We start from the raw sequence: 23,809 nt of genomic DNA on the forward strand, positions 1-23,809 counted from the left end.
GCAGAATATTTGCAGCTGGCACATCGATTCTCAAGTACAAAGTATGAATACAAGTGAAAGTTTTAGATCCTTATTCTCCTAGAGTAATGGTCCTCGAACCTGATGGAGCATCAGAATTACCTGCAGCGTTTTATAAAAATATAAGTGTCCGGACCCTCTGCTGGACTTGTTATATCAAAATCCTGAAGGGAGTGGGGCTGGGCACCTAAATAAGCTCTAAAGGCTCGAGAGGATATTCTGATGTGCAGCCAAGGATGAGAACCACTGTTCTTAAGAGACCGTCTGCATGTATTTTCTCCTCCTTTTGCCTCATTTTGAAAAAATGGCCGTCCAATGTTCTTTGGTACAGATGTGTCATAATTTACTTAAGTGGTACTCTCTTGCTGGACATTTAATTTGCTTCCAGTCTTTTGCTATTCCAATATCCTGGTACATGTAACTTTGCGTACATTTGTGAATATATTTATGGGATAAGTTCATAGAAGTGCAGTCGTTCAGGCAAAGAGAATATATGTTTGTGAATTTGGGAGAGATGTTTTTTGTCTGCAAAATTATGCTTTTTAAGTCTTCAGGTGTTATTTCCTCGGCTGAAGATATGCTTAAATCTTGGAAGTCCTTACATTTTGTTTTCATTTCTAATTAGGCCAGTACTAAAGTGGAAGTGGACATGGAGAAAGCAGAGAGCCTGCAGGTGACAAGAGGAGACTTCCTTGCTTCTTTGGAGAATGATATCAAACCAGTGAGTATGAATATTGAGTGATGTATAAGCCAAAAAACCAATAATAATTCAGGAGAAAAATAAGTGCCATCTTACCTAGTATTATGGAAGGTTATATCATATGTAGTTTTAAAAAATCAGAAAATCTCAGTATTGGAAGTGTCCAATATAAGAAACATCTGTACAGTAACTCTGATGGCAGTAACTAACCAATACTTACTGAAATATTTCTCATGATAGGAAAGTCACCATCTTATAAGGCAGACCATTCAATTTTGAGACTTTCTAATTATTAGTTCTTTATATTGAACTCGAATTAGTTTTCTCATTAGTTCTTATACAGTCTGAAGCTATGGAAACCTAAATTCATTCTAATTCATCCATCCTCCATATGTTAGTTATTATGATATTTAAAGTTAACTCTCATTTCTCTCTTTCTTTCCTCAACCACTTCTACAGCATGCCTTTTTCTTTCTCAATACCTCTAGTTCTTCTAACTGCTATAATTTCTAAGACTCTTCACAATCCTAGGTGGCCTTTAAGAAAAAGATGTCAGTTTTCTTAAAATGTACTCAAACCTCAACAGTCATAGTTGGAACTTTAGAATACAGTTTACATTCATTAACCCATTTTCCTATAAAAACAACCACTAATGTTTGAGTAACCATTGTTTGGAGTCCTATATCAGTACAAAAACAAATTGTAGAAAGGCCTCTTAAAGAGCTGTGTATGTTTGTTTTTCTTTCCTAAATGGACCTCGGGTGTACAGAATTGGATTAATCTTAATCTTCAGTTCTTGACACACTGTTGTCATTAGTCCACATGGTGTCTAGAATAAGATATGGTGTATGTAATTTTCTGGGACTTGCTATTTTATTACATATTTTATTACCGAGTCATCCAAATGATTTCCTGTAGCTGTACATCTTTCATTTTCATTGCTTAGTAGCATTCCATTGTGTGACTACCACAATTTATCTATTTTCCTATCATTGGGCATTTGGAATGTTACCAGTTTTTTGTTATTACAAATAAATGCTGCTATAAACATTCTTGAACGAGTTTCTCTTAGATATATATTTAGGAATAAAATTGCTGAGTTGTTGGGTATATGAATGTCCAGCTTCAGACTGAAGAATTTCAAACTGCTTTCCCAGTGTTGAATCAATAAACACTGTCCCCAAATGTAAAAGAGATCCTGTTACTCTGCGTCCTCTAGAACTGACACTTATTGTTAGACTTAATTTTTCCCCTTAAGTTGGATGTAAAATGGGATCTCATTTTGGTCTGGATTTGCATTTCACTGATTACTTATGAAGTTAAGCTTTTTTCCATATGCTTAATGGCCATATGAGTGTCCTCTGAAATGCTGTTCATGTCTCTTGCCTGTTTTTCTGTTGTATTGTTTATTCTTTATTTTTATTTGATATGTATAAGTTCTATATATATTCTTGACAATAATTATTTGTTGCCAGTATCTCCTTTAAAGACAAAAATCGATTTGTTTTAGCCCTGCTTTATGACTATTGTGACTTTGAAATATAGAATAGTTACTTTCAAATGGAAATGGTTTAATCTTTTGCTGTTGTCATTTGTAAGAGTTACCAAAATATTAGAGCCCAGTCTAACTGATCTATTCCAAGATTTTCTAATGACAAATAATTTGAGACAATATGGATAGACCTTGAGGGTATTATGCTCAGCAAAATAAGTCAGAGAAAGACAAATGCCATGTAATTTCATTCATATGTAGAAGATAAATAACAACAACAAATAAACACATAGATACAGAGACAGATTGGTGGTTACCAGAGAGGAAAGGGGTAGAGGGAGGGTGAAAGGGGTACAGGGCTACATATGGTGACAGATGGAAACTAGACTTTTGCTGGTGAACACAATATAGTTTACACAGAAGTCGAAATACAGTGGTGTACGCCTGAAATTTATATAATATTATAAATCCATGTTACCTCAAAAAAATTAAATCAAGTAAATAAATAATAATTTGGCTTCGAGGAAGGGGAAACTAAAATAACTTAAGTAAGTAATAACTTATTTTATTTATTCCAAGGGTCTAAAAATGAAATGACAGGATAAATAGGGAAGATTCATACATATTGTGTAGCCTGGTAGGGTCACTGTTTCCTGGTTCAGGCATCTTAAAGCTGCTGCTGTGAGGCTTAGAGTGTATACCTGAAATAATTAAAGACAAAAGCCAGCCAATCTACATATTTCCTACAACAGCCATTCAACCAGTATTTATTAGGCTCCTCCTTTATAACTTTTTACAGGACCACTGAATTTACCATATCCAGACCAGGGAATAGGACTTTCCTCTGTACTCAAGAATCAAAGGACTAATGTATGGAAGGACCAGAGAGTGGTCTGAAAAATGATTTGGTGGCAAAGTAATAGAGTAGTGAGACCACTGTATACTGTTTAGAGAAAGTATTACAAAGAATGACTTTCTGTGAGGTGCAGCTTCTAGAGAACTGTTACAGTTATTCTATATGTCACGTAATGAAAAATTGACTTTTTGAGGGATGTGATAATTTTTAAAAGTTTGAAATTCTCAAGATATGTGACTGCTATGTTACATTGGGTTGTATTTTCCTACTCATTTATTCTCCTGTAAACCTTATGAAAATACAATTCAGTTAAGTAACTAAGTACTAACGTTACTGACTACTTTTAGCAGCTGGTTTGTTGGGAGTTACAATTTAAGATTAGAAGTTGAAAATTAAGAGGGATGTGATTTAAGCTCCAATATATAGTGAGCACAAATAAAATTATTATATATAATAATTGCTTTTATTTCCTTTTTCTAACCCTTAAATCTTTTATTACAGCTGCTCATTTCTACCTCATTCTAAATCTTGTATTTACACATATATGCTCACCTTGGTGCCACTTATTTACTTAATGTTTTTGGTGCCATTTCAAACCTACCACCAAGCTGATGTAGACCTCCTCATTACCATTTCAAGATACCATACCAAGATTTCCTCATTACCATTTCATATTCCCATTTTAATCCATGACACGTACAGTCAGTGTTAGAACAGTATCTTTGTCTGCTGAGCCAACTGTTTCTAATTTCTAAATCCGTAATCTCTTTTTCTCTTTGTGCTTAACAGAGGACCACAACCTGCTTACTGTTTACAGAAACAAGCACATTGGAACCTACCCTTTCTCAGGGATTACAAGGGCTTGGCCTTTAGTAGAATCTGAGCCTAGAATCTATTGCTTTATTCCATTAAGTCACCCAAAGCAGCCCCCACCCCCAGTGGGTAAAAAGTTAAATGAGAAATTGTAAAACAGCTTTTATTTTTGGCTTGTCAGGCTTTTTACATTAATATGGGATATTACACTTTTAGCCTGTAGGAATTATTACTCATCTTTTATATCTTTAAATATTTTAGTTTTTAAAAGTAATGCTCGAAATGCTTTAAACTATCCTTTTCCTCCATAGGCATTTGGCACAAACCAAGAGGATTATGCAAGTTACATTATGAATGGTATCATCAAATGGGGTGATCCAGTTACTCGAGTTCTAGACGATGGGGAGCTGCTGGTTCAGCAGACTAAAAACAGTGACCGTACTCCATTGGTTAGCGTCCTTTTGGAAGGTGAGAAAGAATGACAAGATGGCATTAAAAGTTTTTTTAAAAAGCAGCACTTTTGGGGCCTGGCTCCGTGGCTGAGTGGTTAAGTTCGTGCGCTCCGCTGCAGGCGGCCCAGTGTTTCGTTGGTTCGAATCCTGGGTGCGGACATGACACTGCTCGTCAAACCACGCTGAGGCAGCGTCCCACATGCCACAACTAGAAGGACCCACAGCGAAGAATATACAACTATGTACTGGGGGGCTTTGGGGAGAAAAAGGAAAAAATAAAATCTTTAAAAAAAAAAGCAGCACTTTTATAAAGCCATTTAGCACATTCCAAAAACATGAATTATTTTCTGTTCTAAACCTGTTCATGATCTGAAAATAGTAATCCAGTTTACACACCAATATTGTGCACAAATTAAAATTTTCCTGGGGTAAAATGTTACTGATAACTAACAGCAACTAGTTTTCTTATAGGATTGTTATCTAAATTTCTGTGTTACTTAGTAGACTGAATGATACCACATACATAGTACTCGATTCCATTAAATAAATATTCACTGAGTACTTACTATGTTTTAGGCATTGAACTAGTTGCTGAGAATACAAAGACATTCACAGAGTTCAATCTGGTTTTGAAAAAAGATATGTAAACAAATTCCTAACTATGGTGTATGTGTGTGGAGGTGTGTGTGAATGCAAATCTGGGGGTGATCAAGGAAAGCTGGAGGAGGTGTTTAATTGAGACTTTGAAGGATCAGTTAGGATTTTACCAAATAAACTAAAAGGGAAGAACATTCTATTCACAAATTATTATTTACAATTATGATTAGTACAACAACAGAAGAGTACAGTGGGTCCACATGACAAGGGAATCCCACCCCTTCCAAAGGTCTGGGGATGAGGGCTCCCTGAGAGAAACACATTAAGCCAAGACCCAAAGGATGAGGAGAAGCTGTCCAGGCAAAGTAACTGGGAAAGACGGACCAACATGTGAAAAAGCCCTGGGCAGGAAGGATATTGAAACAGAAAGGGAGATTGGCTAGACCTGAGACTGAAGAAGTGGACAAGAGTCAGTTCATGCAAAGCCTTGTAGACCATGTTAAGGATTTAGACTCTGTCTGAGGAGCAATGGGAAGCCATTTGTAGGGTTTTAAGCAGTGAAGTGACGTGATCAGATTTGTATTTTCAAAACATCATGACTGCTTTGTGATAGAGATGGGACTGAAGAGGCAAAAAAGATACGGGAGAGACCAATGGTTAGAAGCAGTTGCATTAGTCTTGGTGAGAGCTAATTTTGATTTGAAGTAACATAGTGGGAGTGGAGATGAAAATAAGTAGACCATTTTGAGAAATGTTTAGGAGGTAGAGTAAAAGAGACTTTAAAATTATTATTAATTACTAAACATAATTAAGCTAACATTCTTTGAACTCTTACTTTTGCCAGTCACTCTACTAACACTCTACACATATTATCTCATTTAAAACCCACTTCAATCCAGTGAGGGTAGATGCTGCTGTTATCCCTGTTTTGTAGATGGGGAAGCTGAAGCTTAGAAATATTAAGTAACTAGATTGAGTATGGGAAGAGGTATCAAACATGATCCCCAGGTTTCTACTAACTAAGATTGGGAATACTAGTGGTTAAGCAGATTTCGGGAAGCAAGATCATGAGATCACTTTTGGACATGTTGAGTTCAGGGTTCCTATAGGATAATTGGATGGAAATGTTGAGTAGCCCATTGGTCATGTGGGTCTGTTGCTCAGAAGAGAGGTCTGGCTGGCAATAGCCATTTATGAGTTGTCAGTATATAGACTGTTGCTGAATTCCTGGGAGTGGAGGAGTCACTTACAAAAAGGTGGTAGGTTGAGAAGAAAAGGAGGCCTAGAGCTGATCTCTGAGGTGTGTTAACATTTAAGGACGAAGTAGAGCAGGAAGAGTTGATGAAGGAGACTGAGCAACAGTAACCAGAGAGGTAAGAAGGAGAAAAGAGAATGTGCTACCTCAGAAGCCAAGAAAAGAAAAGTATTTAAAGGAAGAGGAAGGCTACCAGTTGTATCAGATATCCCTAAGAGGCCAACAGATACAGTGTGTGTTGGATTTGGTGACATGGAGGTCATTGGTGACCCTGTGAGGAGCCTGTTCCATCAAATGGGAATGGAAGCCATGGGGTTTGTTTGAAGACGGATGGAAAGAGTGAAGGCAGCCAGCATATTATTTAGGGAAGTTCCATTTTGAAGGGAGAGGAAAGAGTAGTGTTGAGGGGTGTGAAATCCAGGAGTTTTTTTTGTTTTGTTTATTAACCTGTCAGGTAGACTAGAGTATGGTTAAATGCTGTAAGAAAGCCTTCAAGAAAGAGGAAGAGATGGAACATATAGGGGAGGGGTACAATCAATAATGTCAGGTTCCTGAGAAGATGGGAAGGAAGAATTGGTTGGTTTATGGATGGAAGAGGTCACATCTTCCATTACACAGAAGTAAAAAAGGAGGAGATGTCTAAATACAGACAAGTTTTTAGATTTGGTTGCCTTTGTGAGAAGGCTTGAGTCTTTAGAATTCTAGCTTTATTTATTTATTTATTTTTTGAGGAAGATCAGCCCTGAGCTAACATCTGCTGCCAGTCTTCCTCTTTTTGCTGAGGATGATCAGCCCTGAGCTAACATCTGCTGCCAATCCTCCTCTTTTTGCTGAGGAAGACTGGCCCTGAGCTAACATCCATGGCCATCTTCCTCTACTTTATACGTGGGACACCTACCACAGCATGGCTTTTGCCAAGCGGTGCCATGTCTGCACCCGGGATCCAAACCAGCGAACCCCGGGCCGCCGAGAAGCAGAACATGCGAACTTAACCACTGCGCCACCGGGCCAGCCCCAGGAATTCTAGCTTTTTAAGCCACACTTGCTTCTATAAGGCAGTTTTTCCCTGCCCCCAAAATCATCTAAGAAGATTGTATTTTTTTTGTTAGACAAACGATTTGATGGAATTAATAATATAAGTACTGATATGCATTTGAATGCATTCTCTTTCTTTAAGAAGCAAAACCCTTGCATTTTATATATTTAGCCAGAAGTTTGAAAGATTAAGGCTGTGTGAGAAAGAAAGAAGGAATGTATTTCATCATACTTTTGAGAAATGCTAATCAGTTCATTAAGTTTAGTTGCTAATAAATAAGAGAAAACACGTCTGCATGAAATTGTGTCAGGAAATGTTAATGAGCAACTAGTTGAAACCTCAGTACATTGTGGATGAAAGTTTAAACTTGTTTTATTCCCCTTTGCTTAGGTTGGCTTTTTTCCCCTGACTTGCTCATGTCTTTATGCAGGCCCTCCTCACAGTGGGAAGACGGCTTTAGCTGCGAAGATTGCAGAGGAATCCAACTTCCCCTTCATCAAGATCTGTTCTCCTGATAAGATGATTGGCTTTTCTGAGACAGCCAAGTGTCAGGCCATGAAGAAGGTATCAAGATTTTTACTTTCATTTTAATTTTCTCTCTCTTAGATGTGTGTGTGTACACATGTACATATCTATCTATCTTTGTATGTGTATATATATAAACACACACACAAGCCATAGCAACTATGTTCTTCTCAAGTGGAACTAAATTATCCGCACAATTTGGGGAGAAACAGTGACTGTTTCAGATATATTTGACTTTGTAATACATTTTTATCAGACTATCTTTATCTTCTAAATTATGCTTTGTTTAGTACATATTAGAATTAGTTTTCATTTCTTAAGTTTGTATCAACTTGATTAAAAGAAGGGTCTTAGTTAAGAGTGTTTGAGTAGAGTGGAGCAAATTCATTTAGGATTTTTTTTTTTTTTTAAGTTCTTTCATCAATGTACAGAGTCAAACTGTTTGGGGTCAGTTAAGTTGACTGTATAGTTTGGGAAAGAACAGAGGCATATCATTGGAAAGATATCCCCCAAAACTCCTACAAAAGGAATGTGGTGTATTAGATAATGGTGACTTAGTGCAGTCCTCATCCTCCTTCCTTTCTCCAAGTGCCATCTGTCACCTTCTCAATATGGCTGCTTTGAACCATCGCTGAAAGAGCAACGTAGAATAGATTCCTAGAGCTGACAGGACTCCAAGATCATCTGGTCCATCTCTTTAGGTTGAAGCAAGTGCCATGTAAGGCATCTAGGATAGTAGGTGGCTGCTTTTTAAACGACAACAAGAGTCAATGATGAAGACTCCTGATCCCAGTGGCCGTTCAGCTCACTTAGTAGGCAGTATTGCCATTGATACTCTAATTTTCTATACTCCCAAACAGTGAAGAAATTATTTTGTATATCTAATTGAAGAATTTCTTTTATTTCAATGCTTTTTTTCATGCTTGATCTTTTATAGATAAGAAGTGACTATGAGTTAAAGAGATGTGGGAAAATCAGAATCAGGGAGAGAATCTTGAGAATTTGGAGAGCTCCCTAGTGAAGACAGCTCAGGTGCTCTTTTACCTTCCAGCTGGGCCCTCACTTTGAAGATGTAGCATAGAATTACTTCAGTTTTTCTTTGGGGAAGAGACTGAAAGGAAAAATATATTTAAAAAGAAGCAGACTCTAAAAAAATATCTTTGAGAAGTTAGTCTCTTGCTTATGCAGGTGGCAGAAAATTGTGTGGGGTGCTTGAAATGGATGGAGGACGCAGAGCGTGGAGCAGGATTCCAGCCCTACACACTGAGACGTCACGATAAATATTCTGTGTAAGGATCTTTGAAATTGAGTATGAAAGAGAAGGAGACACAAAAAGAACTTAAAAAGCATAGTCAGTGCATTCTGTGTCTGAGGTGAAACCAGTAGTATCTGTCCTTCCCAGGAAAATCTGGACAGAATCTCTAGGACCAGTGACTTCCCTAAAGTAGGTAGGGGTTGCTATTCTTTGGTTTTTGCCCTCTAAAGGGAATCCTTAAAGCCACTTCCTCCGGTGAAAATTTAAATAATAGCCCTTGGCATCTGTGGCCATTGAACTTACCTTTTAATTAAACAGCCAGTTCTGTTTGCATTTTTCTAACTCCATCTATTCCTTGTACTTGTTCAAAAGTAGTAGTCTTCTGTGCAGATGGCAAATTACTCCACTGCTTTTCGCCAGCTGCCAGCTTCTACCTCAGATGTACTCGGAGATGTGGGTGGATGGTCCTAGTTTTTCTATAAAGTTTTAAAAACTAGTTTAGTCTCCTGCAGATCAAAGCTGCTTTGTAAGTGTGAGATATTATCATTTTTATTATTTTAATCTCTTGCAAATTGACTTGAGGGGGGAAGGTAATATGTGCTGATTTTAGAGGCTTAAATGGTTAAATTAATGGCTTAATAACTTATGATTTAATCTTTAAATTGTTGAAGCCTTTCAAGGTAGAGTTTAGATGAGTAGAACCCTAAGGAATATAAAAATAAATGTCTGTACAAACTTATTCAAAATTGTTTCGATTCGTGATTCACTGTCTGGATCATCCATGCACCCTTAAAGTTACAAAAATTCTTTCTGCTTCAACAATGTAATAAATTCATATTAGACTTTTTGGTTTTCCTTGGGGAAAAAATATTATTCCCTGTAACTAAAGTACAGAACAAAGAATGAAGCATAGTTGTCTTAGAAATATATTAGAAATATTGCAAAATCTTTCCCTGCAAATATTTTTCACATTGTTGCCTAATGATAGGTTGACAAAAGCCTGAGGGTTCAAACCAGTCTAAAGGTGCGAAGTCTTCCAGGTTGCTTTTGGAAGTGGAATATAAATGCCATTCTTCAGCAGTTCTCATCTACCTCCCACCACTGTTCTCTGCCCTTCATTTTTACTATGAGGATGGGAAGAAGATATTTTCTTTTTTTTTTTTCAGAGTATAAATAATTTATAATTTTTTATCGTCCTGGAGAGGACATTTCTTTCCTTTTAAAGGCTTCTCACCCACCATCCACCCCAAAGTGTAGCTTTTCCTAATTACAAAAATAATTTAGAAACTACAGAAAAGAACATAGAAGAAAATAAGGAGTTCATATTTGTCCTTCGATTTTTTTCTCTACTCAGACACACATACACACACATTATGCGTTGGGGATCACATTCGACATACTGTTTTAAACCTGCTTTTTTCATTTAATATATTATGAACTTTTTTCAGCGTCATTAAAATTTATCTCAATGTTATGTTAAATTAATAGCTATATAATATCCATTTAAACGTTTTCTTCTTGTTGAACATTTAGGTTGTTTCCAGGTTTCTTCACAATTATAAATAATATTCTGTAGAACCCCCAAACTAGGGGAATTACTGCCCTCATTTTCTTTTTAGATTTTTCTTAGAGTAGCATCATATTTTACTGGTGGAGAATTTAGGCTTAGGTTTCAAATAGATCTGAACTTGAATCCCAGCTCCACCACACAGATCAGTCACTTAACCTATAATCCTCTGTTTTCTCATCTATAAAATGAAGATAATATTAATAGCAGTCTCATAGGGTTGTTATGAGAATTAAATGAAATAAAAATTTATATAAAGTATCACACAGTGCCTTGGGATATAATATATGCTCAATAAATATTGTGTAATGGCTATTTTTACTTATCATTATTATTGTACATACGTTTCTGGGTATTTCCTCAGGATAAATTCTCAGAATTGGGGTTGCTAAGGTAAAAATATTAATATTTTAATAAATATTGCTATCAAAACTCTTATGTAAAAATACTAATGTTTTATAAAGCCCACCTCTTGAGAGACTTGTACCAATTTATGCTTGCGAACCCATCATTTGAGAGTGTCGGTTTCCTTGGACTCTCACCCACCCTTGATATTATTAAAATATTTTTTGCCAGTTTGATAGGTAAAAGATGGGTATTTAATTATTTCTTCAGCTACATTTTAATGACTACTAAATGCTCGATTTTAAAGAATTTTCAAAACATTTTGTAATGGCAATAGTTCATGAAACTCAAAAATATTATAACATTAATTTTTGTTGAAGAGAGGTGGTCTGAATAGTTAATTCATAGAATATCTTTATAGCCCACTTTGTTACTTAAACTATGAGGTAAGAGTTTTTGTCAGTGGAGGGGTCATTAGTCTTGTTTTAATGAGTATCTAAGAATTAATTGTAATTAAGCTATTGCTTTTTGTTCACATATAGATAGTGCTAAAGTATATGAAAGTATGGGGTTGGCCCTGTGGCCAAGTGGTTAAGTTTGCACGCTCCACTTCAGTGGCCCGGGGTTTCACAGGTTCTGATCCTGGGCAAGGACATGGCACCACTCATCAAGCCATGCTGAGGTGGCGTCCCTCATGCCACAACTAGAAGGACCCACAACTAAAAATATACAACTATGTACTGGGGGCTTTGGGGAGAAAAATGAAAAATAAAATCTTTTAAAAAATATATGTGTGTGTATGTATATATATATATGAAAGTAGTTTATTCTCAATTAATTTAAAATTCACCTTGTACTTTTCTTATTTGCTTAATAAATCCTTCTCCATAGATAAACTCCTCCGCACTGCCAAAGTCTGTGTGAGGCATTACCCTTGCATTCTGGGGGGATACCATATGTTCCATTAAGATATTTGAAGTATTTGGAGATCTTCCTCTTCTCCCTCATTTATGTTTGTTTCCCCAACTTCATTCTAATTTAAAATTTTCATTTCCTTATCCATTTTTGCATCTATGGTTTTTTAAAAAGTCTATTTTACTAGTTCTATTAGTGGCATTAAATAAACAAATAAACAAAGCAGTAGAATTTGATTTTAAATAATTACCTAATCTTGATGCTTTCTGAGTACACAATCAATGCAGAGATGAAATAGAACAATCTAATGTGACTAAATTGTTTGAACAGAATTAAGTAAAAATATCAGTGATTTATAAAACTATACCCATTAATAACATAATATAGGCTTGTTTTTAAAGGACTGAAAATTAATGGAAAAAAAATTTCCTTTCCGCTAGCTTTGTAAGAAAGAAATAATCTTCTTTGAATATCCTCCTGTAAATCCCACTGCAAATTGTAGTCTGCACAGAACAGAATCATGGTGCCTAATCCTCCTCTTTTCATGGTTTAGTCCATACAAAGAGCAGAGCTGGAAATTGGATCTTTTGACAGCAGTTACTAAGCAACAGAATTTGGATGTTTGGGGTTAACATCCTAATATATCATGTAGCTGATTTGTTGAAGTTTGTACATGTATTAACTGAGCTGAGTGGACACTCCGGAAGTGACTACAGGCCCTGTGTGGCGGGGGGTGGGGAGGACATGCCTTTTGTTTTGTTTAATACACTTTATCTTTTGACGTTCGTGTCTGTTTGGCACACAAAGGAGGATGGTAGAGATCTTTAATAGAACTTTCAGACCTTGTGACTTTTTATATTATTAATAATACCCAACTCTGTGGCTCATGTTAAGTGAAAAATGTAAGAATTTTTCCTGAAAAGCAGGGAGAACAAATAAGGGATTTTAAGGTCATTCCAAGAAGCTTTAGTGCTTTGCCAAAAGTTTAGGTCCACTTCCTGAGGCACTTTCATTAGAAGACAGCTAATGTTTGCTTGGTCTACTCCCAGGTTATTTTTAGAAACTAGAGATTATTACTGATAGCACCGATTTGAATTTGCTCATTTAGGTTTTTATATGCTACCAAATATGATTAGAGTATGCTTTCAACTAATTGCTGACAGATTTACTACATTAGGGATTTTCTAAGTCATCAGATTCCTACTGTCATCAGATTCCCACTAACTGGGTACTTCATGCCAACCACTTCAGAACTGAGATGAACTCTTTCAGCCCCTAAAGAAGCAGGGAATTTGGCTTCACTTACTTCAGAACACTAAAGAGGTTATAGAAAATGGAGGACAGAATCTACTTAGAACATGCTTTGCTGTGGTTTGTGATTCTGAAAGGCTGGGATTAACATGGAGCTAATGCTGGCGTGTTCCCATTTGTATTCATGTAGACTCCAGAGTCTGCAGCTGCTGCCCCGCCCCTACACACAGGTGGCTCCCAGCTTGTCTGAAGATTCCAGGAGTGGGCTCTGCGCGATGAGAGCTTGCAGCGTCCTTGAGGACTATATTCAGACCTGCCCTAAGCCCTCTGTGGCAGGAGCCCCACACCTACAGGCTTACAGAGTGCAGCCAGGATGCTCTGGCCTTGAACCCAGGCTCCCCACATTCTGAGTTGTCTCTTACAACCCACTGTCTACCTTTGCACGCAAGAAAAGTGGTACCAGAGTTTAATGATGACACTCTCATGTCCATATCTAGAAATGGACTATGGAATTCTGTGTTTTCTAGAAATAGTCTTCGTCTTCTAGAATAGAACTCTCATTATTTCCGTATTGACCGATGCCACTCTCTTCCACATTTTTTCTCTCTTCAGTTCTTCCCATTCTTTTTCTTTAGCCTTGTCTTTCAGATTTCTCACCTGAGTCTTAAGACCTTGTATTTTTATGCTGATAATTTTACCTGCTCTACGGGAAACTCCTGGATAAAACTTGGATGACCATACACTCCAATTTGCTTTGTGCGATCCTGGTTTTCACCTGTTGTTCCAGCATGATTATCAGCAGCTCTCCCCTTTCAGGTGTCCTGGTTTGCATGATAACTTCTATTAGCTCCTATTGACTACCTCTCTAGCAAGAAAAGGCTTGAGCATCATATTTTCATGTTACTAAATGAGAGGACCAGAATTGAAATTATTTTTCTTGAAGAGCCTGCAGGATACACCCATTAGCCGCAGGTTCACCCCAGCTGGCTAACTGTTGTTTTGGCATGATTCGATCTGGAGCAGGCTCGGCATGTCTGCTGTGAGCTCTTACTGATGGCAAGTTTGGCACTTCAGTTGTATTCTAGCTGGGCAGTTTGTACAATTTTACTTTTTCTGCATCTTTCCTTCTAGTATCTCTCCTTTTTGTGTTAACCTAAAGTTGTGGAAGAACTTCCTTGCTCAGTATGTAAATATCTCCGTTAGATTATGGTCTGGCAGCTAATTTCATATACTTGCCAGTCAACTCTGAGTATCTTCTTAGTGAACATTCTGTTGGGGCTTTGGCGAGGAAGCCAAGAATGGAAGGGCTGAGTGGACTAGCAGAAAACATGGGTCCCGGGGAAGAGTGATGACCTTATATTCCACTAGTGACTAGATAAGGAAAAGAATGTGTGTGTAAGAAGTGAAAGGGGTGTGTGTATTTAAATTAGAGCAGTTGCTGTGCCAAAGAGTTTCAGTTGACTGGTCAACTGAAACTGGTCAAGTTACAACTGGAATTGCACAGCCTTTTTCGTGGTTAGTATGTTGTTAAGAGAGTTAGCTGTGAGTGCTCCTCTCTCCTTGATGGTAATTAGTACATTAAGAGCTGTCTGTGAAAAAAAACTACTTTACATTAAATTAATTTACATTAAATGTGTTTTTCTTCTAAAATGTTATAGGTAGCCCGTGCAATCAACTGTGATTTGTAATGCTTCCTGAATCACAGTATCTGAGAGAAGTTGGTGAGACTACATACCGATTTACCCTCAATTGAGACCCCAGCAGTGTCCTCAGTAAGGTCCCCATACTGTTTTGAGAAGGGAGAAGGGCTGATGGGAAAATGTAGGACTACTGCAAGTAGCCCATCCGGAATGTCCTGGGCTCCTGGGACTTTTCACCCACGATGTCACAGCCTGGCAGACAGGATTAATGTGCTTGCATCAGAGCCCTTAGGAGAAGTCTGAAAAATGTTTTGAAGAGCAAAGCATTAATTTCAGTGACTCCTTAAAATCACCTGTTTATAGGATACCATATTGGCTGCTCTATTGGCCTAGTTTTCAAAAAATAGCAAAGAACCACAGTGGGCCTTCTTCCAAACTTTTCCATTGTCTCTTCTGCTTCTCTTCTGCTTCATCTCTCACCCAGCACTCCCCACACACACTACGCCGACAATGACACCTCTTCACTTTAATTCTTCTTGATTATATGTCCATTCCTGCAGTGCTCCTGAATTTTCTCATTTCTATGCCTCCTAATATTCAGTACTCTCTGCTTAAAATACTTTCTTCCCTCTTTTCCAATGGTTGTTCATCCTTCAGGTCTCAGCTTAAAGGTCACCTCCTAAATTTAGGAGACCTTCGTTGACTCCGTAAGCCCCTACGTCAGGATAGGCTAAATTATGCCGCATAGTGAACAACCCCAAAATCTCAGTGGTTTAACACAACAAAGTTTATTTCTTGCTCACAGTACAAGTCCATCATGGCTCAGAGAGGGAGCTCTGCTCATTATAGTTTCTCAGAGACTCAAGCTAATAGATAATAGAGGCTCCATCTCATATGTGATTCCACAATAGCCAAGAGTAAAAGAAATATGGTGAATCTTGCAGTGACTCTTAAAGCTCCTTTCAGAAGATGATAAATTTCCACTCAGATTTCATTAATCAAGGCAAGCCCCATAGTTATCCCTAATTTAAGAGGGGGTAGGGAAGTACAATCCTACCGTGTGCCAGAAAGAGAACCAGGATGTGTATGGGAATCCCCAATGACTACCACAGCTCTCTTGCTGTATACCACCATGCCATTTTGTATTTCCTCTAGCTTAATAATGTTATGCTTTATTATAGCTGCATGTGACCTGCTTTCCCCCATTCTTAGTTTTGTGAAGGTAGGATCATATTTCCCTTATTCATTATTCTCTCCATTGCCTTCGTTAATGCTTGACACATAATAGGAATTAAAAAATATTTGTTGAATGAATAAATAGAGCAACACTCCAAGATTCAGTGCTTAGCCTTTATCCTTCTACCCCTACTATTTCCCCTTGGAGATCTCATCCCCTCTCATGGTTCCAGCATTCACTGCCCTTAGGGTGATCTCCATACCTGACTACAATCACACATCTCCAACTACTCACTTTTTATTTCTACTTGAATTTAAAATGCTTAAATTTATTCTTTCAGTAATTATTTATTGATTACTTTCTGGTACGGCATTACATTAAGTGATGTGAGGATATAGAGATAAATAATACAGTACTTCAAAGAGCTTACAATCTAGTATAATACAGGGACAAATACAATGAATCCATAATATATACATAATATAAAAGATGCTACACCAAAGGAGAAGAGAGGCAAGTGACTTAGGGTAAGATGGAATTAGAATTTGTGTTGTTGCAACTATTGAATCCATTAAGCAAATATCATTACTAAATACTGTTCTGTGCTGAGTACTGGAGATAACATGAATAAAGTTTTTAATCTCCCCCAGTTCATTGGAGAGACGCATAGCTAAGGGTGAAAGAGTAGCTGGGATTCTGATACAGTGTTAGGGGAAGACTGAGAGGTCAAGGGGATGGTGCGAAGAAAAGCAACAGAGACATTCTTTCACGCGTGCATTCTTTCATGCATGCATACAGCAAACGTTTATTAAGCACCGGTGAGGTATCAGACCCTGAAAACGTAACACTGAGGAAGACAATTCCTACCTTAAAGAACATACAGTGTATTGGGAAGAGCTCACTATCTACATTGTCAACACAAGTTGTTTTGTTTTGCTTTTGTTCTTATTTTTGTTTGCATCTCTGAGCATAGAAAAGACCATGTGTAGCTAACTTGAGGTCTAAAATTAGGTATTTTAAGACCTAGTTTTTCAACACAAAAGAAAACTTAAACTTTAAAAAAGTTGACTTGCATCTTATTCTGTTTGTAAGTCTAGTAAAGTTTAGCAGTTACTTAAAAGGGGACTTTTACAACTTAATTAAATTTCTTTAAATATTTTAAGCTGTATTTACACGTTTAAAATATTTGCTCTTTGAAGTACTTCACTTGTTTGTCTAACAAACAAAACTTTCTGAGTTTCAAAGTAAATCTATAATTACATCTAATAATAAATTAAAACTAATAATATACATGTAGTGAATCTTAGATTATCTTTACCATTTGCAAGGCTATTAAAGTTATCTTTTACCTTCCAACATAAAAATTTATCAAAATTAATTATCCAATTACATATTTTAAATTGAACTAGCAAGGCTAATCTATTAATCTAATATGGTAAAATTTTTTAATTGTTACAAATACTTTAAAGACCAAGTATACACAGGTTATCTTTAAACTTGGTGTGAAAAATATTAATATTGTAGATTTGATTTACTTTATTTCTATACCTAATTCTTAATCTTCTGTAGTTAAAAGATACCCACTAAGGAATATTATGCCACCCCAAGCAAGATGAGAGGGGTGGTTATCATCTTGGTGCACTGAGTTTACTTAACCAGAGAGATTCAGCCAGATTGCAGGAATTAATTCTTACAGATGACACCAGTGGGATGCACTGAACCCCAATTATAGACGCTGGAATGGGAACCCCCAACATTTACAAAAAAGACTGGTCTCAGGGCCTTGGGCACTTATATTCAACTTATACATAAACTAATTCTTCTCTCTGGCTTGAAACTGCTACATTCTTGTCAGGATATAACAACTTCCTTCACTGCTTGCTTTAATTTGCATTTCTTTGGCTGTCATAAGACAGTATACTATTATCTTTTTTCTGGTTCTAAAGGTAGAACCATATCTATTTGATCCTTTATACCCAACTTTAATTCTTTTGTAAACACTTTGACCGATATGGTCTGATTTGAGTTGACAGGATTCTGTTCTTTCAGTGTTATTCCTGCTTAACAGAACCATAGTTCTTACAGATAATAAAATGACATCCAATTTTATTCTACACATCCCTTGTGGCTCCGTCTAACTCTTGAGTCACAACACGGCTCTCATACTCCTGGCGTAGATAGGAGAGAGCATTGTGTTAAACTTGATGAGGTTTGTCAACTGATTAATGAGTGACCAGCTGATCCTCAGCATGCCCAGGTGTGACACATCCAGCTCTTGGGGCTGAAAACAGCATCGCTCTGCTCCTTGTTCAGCCATGATCCAGTTGTGTGAACTTGGGCAAGTCATTTAACTGCTTTTGGCCTCAATCTCCTCATTTTTAGATTGCAAGGACCCTTTTAGTTCTCAAATGCTATTATGAAATTCTAATTTAGTGTAGTCTGAAATATCGGTGTTTTACTATGCTTTGTTTAGGCATTGCTCAAGAATTAACTAAATTTTATCTCCTTGGAAATTGCCATAATTAGGGAGAGCAGTGAGATAATAGATGGTTTTGCTTTCTTCCAGATTTTTGATGATGCATACAAATCCCAGCTCAGTTGTGTGGTTGTGGATGACATTGAGAGACTGCTTGGTGAGTCATAACATTTGCCATTGTACTGTCTTTGCCAGATTACAGCTAATGTCTCAAAAATCACAAGAGAAAAGTAACGGGTATTTATAAACTATAGGGCAATAGAAATATCTCTCTTTGTCTTACAAAGAACTGTAACAGGGCCGGCCCAGTGGTGCAGTGGTTAAGTGCGCACGTTCTGCTTCGGCGGCCCAGGGTTTGCTGGTTTGAATCCCGGGTGCGGACGTGGCACTGCTTCACATGCCATGCTGTGGTAGGTGTCCCACATGTAAAGTAGAGGAAGATGGGCATGGATGGGCTCAGGGCCAGTCTTCCTCAGCAAAAAAACGGAGGATTGGCAGCAGTTAGCTCGGGGCTAATCTTCCTCAAAAACAAAACACACACACAACTATGTACTGGGAGGCTTTGGGAGAAAAAGGAAAAATAAAATCTTTAAAAAAAAAAAGAAATATAATATTATCTCATATCTGAAGTCAATGATGTTATTCATTTTAAATATGCCTTATGACTGTAACTCCATCATAAACTGCTTTCTTGTAAGGGCCCATGTCTTATATTATTTTGTATCTTCCTCAGAGCTCCCTGTTCATAATAAATGATTAGTAATTTTTTTTTTTTAAAGATTGGCACCTGAGCTAAAATTTGTTGCCAATCTTGTTTTTCTTTCTTTCTCTCCAAAGCCCCCCAGTACATATACATAGTTGTATATTTTAGTTGTAGGTCCTTCTAGTTGTGCTATGTGGGACACTGCCTCAACACAGCTTAATAAGCGGTGCTGGGTCCGCGCCCACAATCCGAGCTGGTGAAACCCCAGGCTGCTGAAGTGTAGCTCAGGAACCCACCCACTCAGCCACTGGGCAGGCCTCAGATGATTAGTAATTTTTGTTGATGGACATATTTACTGTTTAGTACCTCTGAGCTGCTTGTAGCTCAGGAGTTCTACTTGCGAACTTTGACAGAACTAATGAAAGAAGGTTTAGGATCAGAGTGAGATCTACAGGTTAGCTATGATACTTGGAGCAGAAGTCGTAACCTCTTTGTATCTCAGTTTCTGCTCTTATAAAACAAAGACTGTATTCCCTTACTTTTCCCACAAAAATGGGATAACAATGTTGAAAATATTCTAAAAGTTAAAAGGGCTCTATAGTAATCTTTAAAAATATTTATTAAAGGGGGCTGGCCCTGGGGCCGAGTTGTTAAAGTTCTATGCACTGTGCTTCTGTGGCCGGGGGTTCGCAGGTTCGGATCCCAGGTGCAGACCTACTCCACTCATCAGCTGTGCTGTGGAGGCATCCCACAGGCAAAGCAGAGGAAGCTTGGCACAGATGTTAGCTCAGGGCTAATATTCCTCAAGCAAAAGAAGAGGATTGGCAACAGATGTTAGCTCAGGGTGACTCTCCCTCACAAAAAAATATATGTGTATATATTTATTAAACATCTCCTACGTTTACATGCACAGGATATAAAGATGAATAAGACAGCTCCTGCACTCAGCTCATAAGATGTAATCTACAAGTAAATGCAGAAAAGTGTTGTTACTCTTACATTTTATTTCCTTGCAAAAATTAGGTAAATTTGGAACAAATTCATTGTAACAATGGCTCAGGATGCTGTAATAAACTCTGTTGAAGTGGAACCCATCTGGTTGCTTAATGGACATCTGAAAGTACTACCAAACACGTGTTTAATCCCTTCTTCCTTGAGCTGTCCAGAATGGTGTAGTAGTGATTTCAAGTTAACCGTTCTTACTGCATTTTCCCCATGATTTTCAGACTTGCTTTAGGTCCTCTGTTATGTATTTATTTTCCTGTTTCCTAAGCTAATGTCTGTTATAAAGCAAAGCAGTGTACCTGTGAGGTCTTCTTAAATTGATAGTTTTATTTAGTGACCTGGGTTTTTGGTCTGCTATTTTTGATACATTTCAGCCCAGTTTATAGGATTATTTCTTTAAAAGCTTTTAGACACATACTCATAGCTCTGTGTAAATTCCTTTATCTAAACACAATTGAGATGTGTGGTCATAGCAACACTACTATGTCAGGAATGTGTGCCCTCTGAGTATATTTTCACTTGTATGAATAGTTATTATCTGTACTTGTTTGTTCATTTATTCAACAAGCATATTCTGAGCCCTTACTACTGTGCTAGAATTATTAGGGTCTCAGAAAAATAAGTAAGATGCTGGCTGTCGTTATAACATGTATTGGCAAAAATTAATGCAAAGTAGAATATGCCATGTGTTCTGGATATTCAGCAAAGGGAAGGATCTTCAAAGGGCTAATGCCTGAAGGTAGCTCCAGGCACAGGGCAAGGTGCATATGCAGTATGCAGAGAAAGCTAAGGAGTGGCATTGGTGCTGATTCTTGAAGGATTGGTACAAGTTTAAGAGGTGGGAAGTTCTCTGTTCTTCACCATCTGAGGACCAATCTTAGTGGCTCCACCATCATTTCAGTTATACTGCAGTGCCTTACGTGCATTGTTATTACTTGCCATTTTCCCCTCTACCCATTTTCTAGTATCATGGTTTGTTGCCTGTGTACTTACTACATTGTTGTGGTTTGCAGTAATGTCTTGGAAATGCTTAGTAAATACACCTGGGGTGTTTTCCTTCCTAAAAAACCACAACTATCTCTGAATATCAGACAAAATGTCTGCATGAACTCAAAATGGATATTTAAAGCTTTTTAAAAAGTTTACAGATGAGAGTTCATATATAATATTTTAAGCATTTAAGTTATTGGAGATATTTTTGCTAATTATCGTTAGTTACATGACTGTTATTTAGGACTGTGTTTACTCTTCATGCAGAAAAATCTGAATGTTTGAAATACATGTATCAAATCCCTAAACATAGCAATGTTTCTCTTCCAGATTATGTCCCTATTGGCCCTCGGTTTTCTAATCTGGTGTTACAGGCTCTCCTTGTGTTACTGAAAAAGGCACCTCCTCAGGTAAAAATAACATAAGGAACATTTTCACAGATTTTTTCCAGTAAATTGCATGTAATGGTGCATTCTCTAAATAAGCAGGTTATCATAAACATAAAATTCTGTTGTCGAAAGGAGTTTGAAAGGTCATTCGGTCTGGCCTTCTGTCTTAAGAGAGATGATTTTCTTAACAATCAGAGGTTTTCATTCCTTTTCTGAAGATCTCAAATCCCACAGTTCCAATGAGTATTCTGTTTTGCTGTTTTATAAGTTCCCCACAATTCTGCACATCCCTACCCCCTCCATCTTCCATGAGAAATTATGATATTAATGTAGAAGAGATTAATTACATGTTCCCATTTGTTTCATTTATCATTTCGTAGGTTTTCCTAAGAATTTGTATTTGGGGAAATTTATTTCCTGTAGGCAGAGGGATATTTTTGGTTTTTCTTTTTAATTTTTACAGATGAACTTGAGTTATTTCTCTTGTGTCATGTAGCATTTTTGAGGAGTGAGTTTATAGCCAGGATCTTGGTTCATGTGGTTGCATTTTTATTGATATGGCTATTGGAGACTGGGGATTTTGATAGCTTAACACATTTAAAACTAACCTGTGAGAGTTGGTTAAATATATTAATTATGTAGAGGCTGCCAGAGCATGTTTGGCTATGACACAAGACACATTTTCTCATGATTGATTCTGTGTACTGTCACATTGAAGAAATGCCAATCAAAGGCAGATACAAAGGGGTTGAGTACTAACTTGAAGACCTTCTAGTGTCTGTATGGGAGTCTCATATTTGGAGTTAAAGATACTAAGCTGTATGGAAAATATTTAATGTTAAGCTGGTGAATCTAAGTTTTAATTTAACAGTTAAAATTATATGTGTGTGTTGTTAGACCTAAAGGTAAAGGACTTGTCTTGCTTTTCTAGGGTTTTTCTTTTTTCGTTTTTTTGTATTTTTAGAATAGTGAAAAGAAACATAACCTACAACAACCTTGAAACTTTACTACGTATATGCGCTGAGAAAGGATTTTTTAATCACCTTTCCATAAACTATCATTCCCAGTAATTGGAGTTTTAGCTTGTACTAAGACTAAAGTTAGAGAAGTGAGCATATTTTTCCCTTCACTGATTACTTTAATAAATATCTAAATAGATATATCTAAAGTTTCTGGAGCAAAAATAAATAACCCCAGTATCTATATATATCACATGCAAAAAATTCCTTTTTTTATGAAATCGGCATTTTAAAATTTCTTAGATTGGGAGACTTTTTCCAGGCATTTAAATTTATTTCTTGTAATATTCAGTTTTTTAGGTAAAAAGAATTTCTGCTTAAAGTCATTTGGGAGAGGAAAAAATAATTTTTCAGTGGTATTTTTTAAACTGCTTGTCCTTTTCATTGTTAAATACTATACACATTGATTTAAACAGAGAGACGTCCCCTAGCTGAGAATTATTTGTAATCCAAAATGGATACTAATAGAAATAAAGAGAATATGTTAACAAATGACCTGCAACATTTTGATTAAACACTTAGGAATAACTGTTGCTATTTTGTGCAAATGATTGTAAGATTCTCGAGGAAAGCAACATTATCTTATGCTTTTAAATCTTACAGCATCTGACACGGCAATTTATATATAGTATTTCATCAATAATTTATTTGGAAAATATATATATATCACTTATTCAAAAAAATAGATTTTTTGAGTATCCTCTCGTTTTGGTGGGATTAAGTATTTTAGTATTGCTGTAGTTTTAATTTGGCAAGGTATAATTAGGTTGAAAAGATTCAAAAATATGTAAAGTTTTAATGGCCAATGAGCACATGAAAAGATACTTAGCATCATTAGGCATCAGGGAAATGCAAGTTAAAGCCCCAATGAGATATCACTTCATACCCACTTGGATGGCTATAATCAAAAAATCAGATAATAACAAGCGTTGGCATGCAAATGGAGAAATTGGAATCCTTAGACAGTGCTGGTGAGAATATAAAAATCGTGCAGCCTTTGCAAACCGTCCAGCAGCTCCTCAAAAGATTGAAGACAGAGTTACCATATGACCCGGCAGTTCTACTTCTAGATAGATACCCAAAAGACATGGAAATGTATGTCCACACAAAAGCTTATACGTGAATGTTCAGAGCAGCCTTATTCATAATAACCAAAAAGTGGAAACAACCCAAATGTTCATCAGATAAAATGTGGTGTATACATACAACATATTATTCAGAAATGAAAAGAAATGAAGTACTGATACATGCCATAACATAGACAAACCTTAAAATCATGCTAGGGGAAAGAAGCCAGACATAAAAGAGTACGTATTATGTGATTCTATTTATA

The 23,809-nt window shown here is 36.9% G+C and overlaps 1 protein-coding gene across 1 annotated transcript in view; it reads left to right on the forward strand.

Moving 5' to 3' along the window:
- Positions 1–23,809, forward strand: part of NSF (N-ethylmaleimide sensitive factor, vesicle fusing ATPase) — a 142,469-nt gene that overhangs the window by 95,223 nt on the left and 23,437 nt on the right. Inside the window, exons 13-17 of the mRNA XM_070561754.1 lie at positions 644–739; positions 4,191–4,347; positions 7,650–7,783; positions 18,461–18,527; positions 21,399–21,478. Coding sequence (XP_070417855.1) covers positions 644–739; positions 4,191–4,347; positions 7,650–7,783; positions 18,461–18,527; positions 21,399–21,478 — 534 coding nt within the window. The remainder of the gene's footprint in view (positions 1–643; positions 740–4,190; positions 4,348–7,649; positions 7,784–18,460; positions 18,528–21,398; positions 21,479–23,809) is intronic.

Source organism: Equus przewalskii, chromosome 10, assembly GCF_037783145.1.
Source record: "Equus przewalskii isolate Varuska chromosome 10, EquPr2, whole genome shotgun sequence".
NCBI lineage: Eukaryota > Metazoa > Chordata > Mammalia > Perissodactyla > Equidae > Equus > Equus przewalskii.